The sequence below is a fragment of the Lonchura striata genome, chromosome 12 (genome assembly GCF_046129695.1).
Source record: "Lonchura striata isolate bLonStr1 chromosome 12, bLonStr1.mat, whole genome shotgun sequence".
NCBI classification, from domain to species: domain Eukaryota; kingdom Metazoa; phylum Chordata; class Aves; order Passeriformes; family Estrildidae; genus Lonchura; species Lonchura striata.
This window is the reverse complement of record NC_134614.1, coordinates 13759567-13769018: the sequence shown is the minus strand read 5'-3', so window position 1 is coordinate 13769018 and position 9452 is coordinate 13759567. Positions and strand designations below refer to the sequence as shown.

General features: G+C 50.2%; 1 protein-coding gene across 2 annotated transcripts in view; it reads right to left on the bottom strand.

Moving 5' to 3' along the window:
• Positions 1-4134: 4134 nt before the first annotated feature.
• The window catches only part of PLXNA1 (plexin A1), a 116377-nt gene continuing 111059 nt past the window's right edge, over positions 4135-9452 (bottom strand). For both annotated transcript variants that reach the window (XM_021532004.3, XM_021532015.3), the window contains exon 32: positions 4135-8442. In XM_021532004.3, the coding sequence (XP_021387679.1) occupies positions 8347-8442 (96 nt within the window). In that variant the 3' untranslated portion in view covers positions 4135-8346. The remainder of the gene's footprint in view (positions 8443-9452) is intronic.

Below are 9452 nucleotides of genomic sequence, written 5' to 3'. Positions count from 1 at the left end.
ACAGCTGCTGAGGGACAGCGCCTGGAGCAAGGAGACAGGAGATGGCCCTGGCTGCCATCCAAGTCCCAAGGATGGACACTGGCCATATCTGCTTTTTTCCAGCAGAGGGAGGGAAAGGCCCATTGAATCCCATTGCAGTGGGGTTACTGCTGGGAAGAGCACCCAGAAATAGCACATGCAGAGTCACATCAGTCACCTGAAAAGCACCCAGGGAAGTGCAACTCCCCCACACATAGATAGCATCACCCCAGGTGTGCCAGCCCAGGGTGACCTTGCCAGAAACAGGGTGGTGAACCCCCAAACCATTGAGGAGCAGAGAAACAGGCAAGATGCCTGCAGCGATGCTTCTCAGCTGATTTCTCTGGATGGAAAAATTGCTCCTGACAGTCATGGCCAAGATTCCCAGTGGTCATGGTGTCCAGACTGGTCACTGCACCCCACTGCCACCCCCTCTAAAGGGGGACCTTCTGGAAAGGGGCAGCTGGCAGTGCCCAGAGCCATGTCACCTGCCCCCTGCCCCATGGCTCTGCAGTGGGGCAGATTGCTGAGCCTGAGCTGTCAACCTGGTGCAATAAAACTTCTAACAAATCAATTTTTCCCCTTCCCCCTGCTCTAATTCCACCAGGGGAGACGGTCTTTTTCCTGAAGCAATAATTTGCCTCAGTTAAAAAAAAACCCACACAGTGGTGCTCTGCTCATGGCACATTAATGTGTATCAGCCATCGCCTGCCACCTCCTAATGATCCCACCTCCGATCCGTGCCCAAAACTGTGGGCTTTTTACCACCACATTTAAAGCAAAGAACAAACATAAACCAGTTGCCTCCCAGCATGGCTGTGATTTTCATTAGTCCAGGCAGAGAGAGAAAGGGGTTGCTGCTCTGCTCAGCCCTTACTGCCTTCAAAATTTATAGATTTTCTTTTTTTTTTTTCCCTCTTCCTAGCAGCTCAGAAGAAACTTAATCATCACCTCTGAGGGGAAAGAAACCCCCTGTCGTATCCTTCAACTTGCAGGATCACATGATGCTGCTCTGGCCTTTCCTATGCAATGTCTGAAGGCAGCACATGGCCTGGCACTTGCAGCTGGGTTTTAATTTATATTCTATTCTGTTCTATTAATATACATAGTTATAAATGTTACATATACTTTTATATTCTAGGTTATTGATTTATATATATATATATATATATATATATATATATATATATAAAATGTATGAGAAATAAAGCTTCTCTCCCATGGAATGGAAAGTGGCTGCTTGAGGACCTGCCCATATTCAGATAAGGCATATCCCTTTCCTGGAGGATTCTGCAGCTCAGGGGGCAATAAGGGACAGCTCAATTAGCCCAGCTAATTGCTCTCTTCATTTGTGGGTCTCTGGGCCATGGAGCAGCAGCATAGGAACCAGGACTGCCCAGGGTGGTGGTGCAGGAGAGGAAGGGAAGGTGCAGGGGGCCACTGCTGGAATTTGGGAATGGTGGGCGAGGGAGACGTTCCTGCTGGTCTTTAGGCTAAACCTGAAGAGGATAAATCTATTGTCATTTTTAATGACTCTGGGTTTCTGAGCACACCAGTGGTGACACCAGAAGCAAATGCACACTGGGAGACATCAGTAGCAGGTCAGAGAGCTGTTGAACCCCAAAGCCAAGCACTCATTTCTTTCTGGAGCAAAACTCATGAAAGGCAGGTGGAGCTTTACTGGTGACTGACACTGACACACATGTGGATGTCCATGGCTGTGCTGAGGGAGATGAGCTCTTACTCCTTGGGAAAATTGGTGCAATTTGTATTGAAGAACATCCTGATGATGGTGAAATACTAGATATTTATTTATTTACTTATTTATTTGTCCCTGTGCTGCAGGCTGTGGGTGTCCAGGTCCCACACCCACCACAGCTCGAGGTGACACTGAGCACTCAGTTCTGCAGGAGCAGAGCTACCATCTGCATGTCCCAGCCCTCACTGCATGTGTGGGACAAGCAAAGGATTATAGAGAGCCCCAAAGGCAGGACAGCATCATCTCCCAGGGCTGGAGGACAAGGAGGTGCACAGGGAAAGTACAAAACCACGGTGCTGGTGAGGGGACAGAGGTTTTTGCACAAAGAGCCCAAGATGAGACCTTCATATGTCACAGAGGTGCCCTGGGAGGTGCCACTCACCTGGAGCCTAAGTTTGGATGAGATGATGGCAAGGGGGTTTCCAAGAAGCCCAGGTCAGCCAGGGAGGCCACGGGGAGGGCTGCCTCCACCTCCAAACCCTGGCCAGCTCCAGACACACGGAGGCTGCTGCAGATTTGCGGGATCGGCGCCGTCCCAGGCGGCAGCGGTGTATGTTATTGCTGGAAGGTTCACATTTTATCATTTAATCAAATAAAGTGCATTTGTGGATTACACAATCATTTGCAGGCCTTGATAATCTTTTTCTGGTGAGCTCTGCACTAGGACAGAGGAGGCAAACCAAGACATTTGTAGCTGTCTTTGGAGGCCCTGGCTTCCTGCCAGAAGCTCTTACTCCTTGGGAAAACCGGTGCAATTTGTATTGAAGAACATCCTGGTGATGGTGAAATACTAGATATTTATTTATTTACTTATTTATTTGGTCAACCAGGAGGTTTTGAAGTTTTTGTTCCCTGGAAAAATAATAGAACCATTTTTAAAATAAAAATCCTGCTTGCAAAGGGCTCAGAGTAAAGCACCAAAGTGCAGAAAGGTCTTTTCAGGGAGACACCCTCATCTCTGTGCCTTGAAAAAAGCAGTGAAAGCCCCACTACATGTTAGACTGAACTTATTTAAATACAGTTTCTGTACCCATCACAGTGCTCACCTGTTTGATGCTCAGCTGCCACCTGCTCCCATATGGCCATGAGAATGGTGTTTGGGGCAGCACAAAATTGGGGAAGATGAGGGTCTTTTTCCCACTGCCCTCAATTAAATCCTCCCAGAAACCTGATCAAAATTCAGTTAAAATGTGATTTTCGTAAGCATTTGAAAGGTTGGTAAAAGAAAACTTTATTTTTTTTAAGATAGGAAAACAAGATCAAAATAATCTTTGTTTTATTGATGCTATGGCAAAAATAGTGGGTGCTTAATACCTGCCAATGATGTTCTCGCTGGAGAGTAGGAAAACTGCAAGAGAAAACATGAAAAACATCCAGTTTATACACACACTAAATGCAGAGAAAATATGTATTCATCATCCACAGTACAATCAGCCCTGCCAGCCCAATCCCTCGGAAGACTGGCCCCAGGGCAGGAAGAGGCTAAGGAAACAATAAAAAACAAAAAAGCAGCCTAATTTGTGTGACTTTGGTCTGTGTGCTGGGCTCCTGCTGACCCCACACCCCAGGGATTCACCCTCTCCTCTCCAGGAATGCGTCCCCACAGCTGCCACAGCCACCAACCTCACTGAGGAGGGTCCCCCTGTGAGGAGGGTGCTGAGGTGACCGGCTGCACCCTGGCCTTCGTCTCCTGGTGTTCACTTTGGGACCCTGCAGAGACTACAGAGCAGTTTGGAGGTACTCAGAGTGACAGGGTGACACAGCTTTAAAGACAAGGATCAGGAGCTGGAAAAGATGTCCCTGCAGTGTGCAGAGCCTGCAGAGCCATGACTGCAGCATCACCTCACCACCGTGTCCTTCCTCCCAAGCACTTCTGCTGTCACCCTGTTATGTCCCATGGCAGGAAGGGCCAGGGTGCCCGAGGGGTAGAAGTGAAGCTGCCTCAACCCTGGTCGGTTCCTGTGCACCCCAGTGAGTGGCAGAACAGTCAGGCAGGTATCCACCTCTCTGTGCTTGCAGCGTGGCAGGCTCAGCTCCTCTGTGTCTGACCAGCTCCAAGGAGTTTGAAAGGCGACGAGTAAAATCAAATGACGCAAACCAATTTAACACGAGCTACCTAGGAAAGGAGCTGATGGGGAAGCATCTAAATCCCCCTGTGAGTGTCTGGAGCTCCTTTGGTGGGTGTTAACAACCACACCTCAGGATCTCCACACCCAGACATGTACTGCATTGCTGGCACATCATGATGGCATTTTGCATCACATCCTCCTGGCACTGCCACGGATTTACCCACTGCTCCCAAAGCTGCCTGCTCCATGCACCCACATCACCCCCAAAAACACAGGCAAAACACCAGCTTTAGCAAAAATGTTTAATCTCTCCTTGATGCATGTGTTTATTTACAAGTACTAAATCTGAAGAACATTAAAATAGGAAATAGCAGGATATTTACACGATCAAAGGGTGCTCGACCAGCCACGCTGGCCTGTTGCTTCAAGTCTGAAACAATCACAGAAAGGGAATCAGGACTCCGGAGGGTGATTCTTTTTTTTTTTTCCCCATTTAATTTTCTAAAACTATCAGAATTCTCTGCCTCTCACCGGGTCCACCTTAGGTTTTCCCCTGCCTTCTCAAAGGACAGCTTGTTGTGCGCTTTGGTCAGGAGCGGGTGAGCCTGCGGGGGTCCCCCCACATCCCCCTGCTCCCTGTCCCCAGGCTGGGGCCAGCTCTGGGTGTGACACGGGGCTCCTGCTAAGGGGGACACTGCCAGCCCAGGCTGCACATTTTTTAACCCCAAACCAAAGCGAAAGGCAACGAGAGCAGGGAGGGACCTCCTTGCTTGCAGTGGTGGGGACAAACCTGCATGGTCCAGCTGCCTCTGGAGGGGGGCCAGAGCAGAGGGCCCAGAAATGCAGGCTCACAACAAAGGATGCTTCTGCATCTCACCCCATTCTGGGGCAAGGGCTGCACCAGCAGTAAGAGGAGCCTTGTAGATGCTTCCCAGCTTCTCCACACCTTTCCCCCTTCCGAGGCAGGGTCTGACAGGGTCGGTTCTGACCCCACCAGGCCGGTCAAGGGAGGGTGGGCAGCTGCCTGGCACAGTTAAGGACGCTGGGCATCATGTGAAAGGCAAAGGTAGCACCAAGAAGCGCCAGAGGCTGCGGGCAGCACTGCAGTGCCCACCTCGCTGACCAACACCCTCCTGTTAGGGGCAGCAAGGGGACCCCTGAGCCGTGGGGAGCTGCTGGGGTAGCCCTCAGTGGAGCAAACCACAGACACCCCAAAGCTCTCCAGGAGGAAGCCAACAGGAACCCATCCCAAGGATCGCACTATGGGCAGTCAGCATCGCCAGGAGGCTGGAAGAGCCAGGTCACAGCACAAGGGGAGCCCAGAAAGCAGAGCCACACCACCGCACTGCCAGCCTGCCCAGCATGACCTCCTCAGGAGCCCCTCTGCTGCCCAAATCCATCCCAGACCCAACAAAAAACTCACTTGTCCCTCCAGGCTGGCTGAGGGAGCACCCCCAGCATTGGTGCTGGGAAAGCAACAGGCTAATAGACTTCAGCAATTAACAGTGCTTCCAACCCTCTGTGTCAAAAGCGAAATTTTCAGGGAGGTGTTCTTAGAAACACATCTCCATCCCCTCGGAACCACCACAAAACCCATGTGCTTGGCTGCCCCAACAGCAACCAAAGCTCCCCCAGACACTCTTACCACTGCAGCAGGCAGAACCCACTCCAGTCCTGGGCAGAGAGCTCAAAGCCATCGCTCCCCTTCCATCACACCGCAGTGGTCACCGATGCATTGCCTCCATCCTCCGGGCCATTTCCAGGGCCTCCACCAGCACCACGCAGCCAGCAACGCCACAGGGAAGAAGGTTTGCACAAAGGGAGCTGCAGGCACCCCTCCACCCCATCACAGCAGCAGTGAATCCTACAAAGGGACCCCCGGAGGGTTCTGTCCCACCAGAGCACCCAGGAGATGCTGGCAGCCAGCAGTGGCCCCAGCACAGGGCACACAGCTGTCCTTTAAGGCTCTCCAAGTACCACATTTGAGATGTAAACCTCTAAAGTCTTTCTTTTTGCTGTTCCTTTTTTTTTTTTTTTTTTTTTCCTTTTGGACGAGAAAGTGGCAAATTAATTTCAAATTAAAAAAAAATAGGTAACAGGTCTAAACAAACCTCTAATATTCAATACTCGCAGTTTGTTTTATGGGTTTTTTTCTTCTGTTTCTTAAAAAGATCAACTCAGACTAAAATCTAGCACAGTCATGCAACAGCCCACAGCTCTCAGAAATCCAGCGACAGCTCAGGGTTTGTAGGTTTGGGAAACAATTAAAAATTCTTTTTCAAACAGTTTTGCTGTTGTGGTTGGTTTCTTTTGTCGTCTTTTTTTTTTTCTTTTCTTTTTTTTAATCAGCATCTTCTCTCCTTTCCCTCCTTATTAAAACAAAACAAAACCAAACAAAATTACAACATAATGAGAGATGTGCAGTCTTCAAACGGTTGTTCTGCGTGGTGAGAAAGGCTTGGAAGTTCCTTCCACACCATTTGGTATCCTTTTTAATTTTTTTTTTTTTTTGCAGTGGTTGTTTGTTTTGTTTTAACTGGCTGTGTAAATTCATCTCATTTTTATATTGGTTCAATTCTCCTTCAGTTAACTATACAGCACCCCACTGGGGCACGAGAATTAGATTGTAACCACATATATATATATATACACACTTTTATTATTTTTTTTAATTAAAAACTTCATTATTTCTCCCTCTCCCCCCCTTAACTTGCAATTTAAGGGAATGGACAGAAATCAGCTGGGCTCCTCTCCGCTCGGATTTCGACAGCCATCCGCTCCTGGCAGAGTGTGGCCCCATGTGCTGTGGCCTGGGCAGTGACAGGAGCTCTCAGCACAGAAAAAGAAAGGGTTTTGCTCATTTTTTTTGGAAGTTTTTGGTCACCTGCTGCCATTCAGGGCAGCATTCAGCACCTTTTCATCTCTGGAAAACACAAGCCCACAAGGAACTGACATTTCCAAGGGGAAAGCTGAAGGAGAGACCTCAGATCTCCAGCGAGGCCCTGTCAGGGCAGAGGCAGCGGAGGGCAGGCAGGGTGACAGCAAGGAGAGAAAGGGGGAGAAAGAAGGAAAAGACAGAGAAAGAAAGGTCAGTCTTGGGTGGAAGGTCCTGCACACATTTGGGCTCCCCAGGTGGAAGAACAGTCCCATGGCAGCCAGAATGGCAACCCCTGCATGGGCTGGGAACCCAGTGGGGTTTGCCAGGGGGATCCCAGCCAGGAGTGCAGAGGAGCTTCCTTCCCTTTCACTGGGGACCTGGTCTCTTCCCCTGCATCAGCACAAAAAGATGATGGGAAAAAATAAACGTAAAGGGGCTTTGTTCAGGCGGCTCCAGTGCCAAAGAATCTGACACAAAAAGCCAGGCTGGCTCTCCATCAACCCTCCTGACAGCCCCAAGGCCCCACAGCCATCCTCCAGCCCACAACATCCCAGGGCAGGCAGGAGCAGGCAGTACTGCCCAGACCACCCCATGGCCCCTGAACTGGGAAAACAAGGATGAACTCAACAAAATACCAACCATCCTTCAGCAATCACCCAGGAAAAGAAAAACCAGCCTTGGGATCTCCCTTCCTCTCTGATTTTGACCTCCAGAACCACTCAGCAGCATTAAAATAACAGCATCTATCCAGCTAACAAAACTCCCAACTTTTTTTTCTTCAATTTTTTTTTTCGCACTAAACAACATTCAAATAAAACATGGCACAGGACGTATTTCAGAAATATCAAAGCTCCCTTTCCTGCCCACCCTTAAAGCCCCAACCCCAAATCTCCCCAGCATCAGTCCTTTAGCTTATCTCTTAAAATTGTTTTTGTTAGTTTGTTGCAAAAAATTCAGAATATTTTTCCCCTCCCATTTTTTGTTATAATTTTTTTTCCCTTTAAATTAAAAATTTTGTTTGTCTCATGTAAATTGTGCAAATATAGCAGTTAACACTAGTGGCAGAAGGCCAGAGAGAAAGAGAGAAGGGGGCAGAGACAGAAAGAGAAAGAGAGAGGAGGAGGAGAGGGAGTGGACAGCTGGGAGGAAGGAAGGGAGAGCAAGTCAAGTACAGTAAAAATAGGAGCCCACCCACCCTCCCTTCACCAAAGTAACAACAACATCCAAACGCCTTCCTAGAAAGCCCCGCGGTCCCGACCCTCCTTCCTTGTGGGCTCAGGGGCTCTGCCCAGGCAAGGGATGCCCAGCAGGTCCGTGGGGCAGGCCAGCCCTTCTCCTCTGCCCGCACTCTGCAGGGTCCCTGCTGCGTCCCGGCTGGACACGGGGGTTTGTCCGTGGGTCAGGGAGTTCTGTCGGCGCCGCTGCCGGCGTCGGGATTTGTGGTTTTCCGTGTGTCCGTGGGAAGCGTGCGGAGGCACGGCGGCTCCCGGCCGGTCCCAGCCCCAAAGTCTGGTGCCCGCGGCTGCCGCTGGCTGGTCCTTCCTCCCTCTGTCCGTCCATCCGTCCGTCCGTCTGTCCGTCCTGCCGCCCCGCTGCCGGACGCTGGCGCCGCCGCCGCCTTCTCAGCTGCTTAAGGCCATTGTGTCGATCGCCTGCTCCAGCTTACTCCGCAGTCGCTGCCTCCGGGCCTGCTCATCCTTCTCCAACGCAGCTAAAATCTGGGGAGAGAGGGGAGGAGAGAGGGTGAGGAGGTGCCCTCCAACCCAAAGTGGCTCCTTGTGGCCCAGTGGCATCAGGACATGGGGGTGTGGCCCCATGGGTGTCGGAATCTGAACTATTGATGGTTCTGAGATTGTAAAAAGTCTCTGTCTTTCTGCCCCGTTGCCAAAGAAGAAGTCATAATTGGTCTGTGCTGGTTTCCAGGTTGTTTATTCTGTTTATCTCTAACATGTTCTGCTGCCCTGCCCAGCTCTGTCCTGCAGGGCAGCGTGTGGGGCTCTGCCCTCAGTGGGATGTTACAAACATTAAATACCAGAAACTCCCTGGGCTGGATTTACAATAACGTGCCAGTATCTGTCACCTACGTTGGACAGTGTGTCCCCAGCCTGAACCAACAGAAAAATGCCAACACTCCAGTGAAACATGGAGGGCGTGAAGAAGGAGAAAAAGGACAAGGCACACCCAATTTCCTCCATCTTGTCCCCTTTAGACCCCTAATCTAGAATCCTAAAATTTTACTTTTGCACCTGTGCCGCACTTAATTATTACTTACATCAAACACTCAGAGTTGGTAATTCATCCTGTAAGATTAAAAACTCTTTTCCATGGACAGAGATCACAGACAGTGTCTCTGGGGGCTCTGTCCAGGGGGGTTCCTGACCCCTGCCAGGGTCCCAGGCTTGCCAGGGCAGCCAGAGGGATGCCCTGGATTCCGACACATGGGAAGTATTCTTGTGCCCCACAGGGCCAAAGGAAGTGCAAGGTGAAAGACACCACTTCGAGTGGTACCATCCACAAATTGAGCCCACCAGGACACCCAAGGGGTCTGCAGTGACACCAGGGACCTGCCTGACACTAACAAGGAGCCAACTTGCACATGGGAAGTGAAGAAAACATAGTCAAACAGAGAGTGAACCCTATGCCCAAGCCAACGACACCGTCCCGCCACATCTGTGACTCCAAAAATCCTGTAAGGCCTTAGGGAAGGAGGGGTTGTGTTTCAGAGACT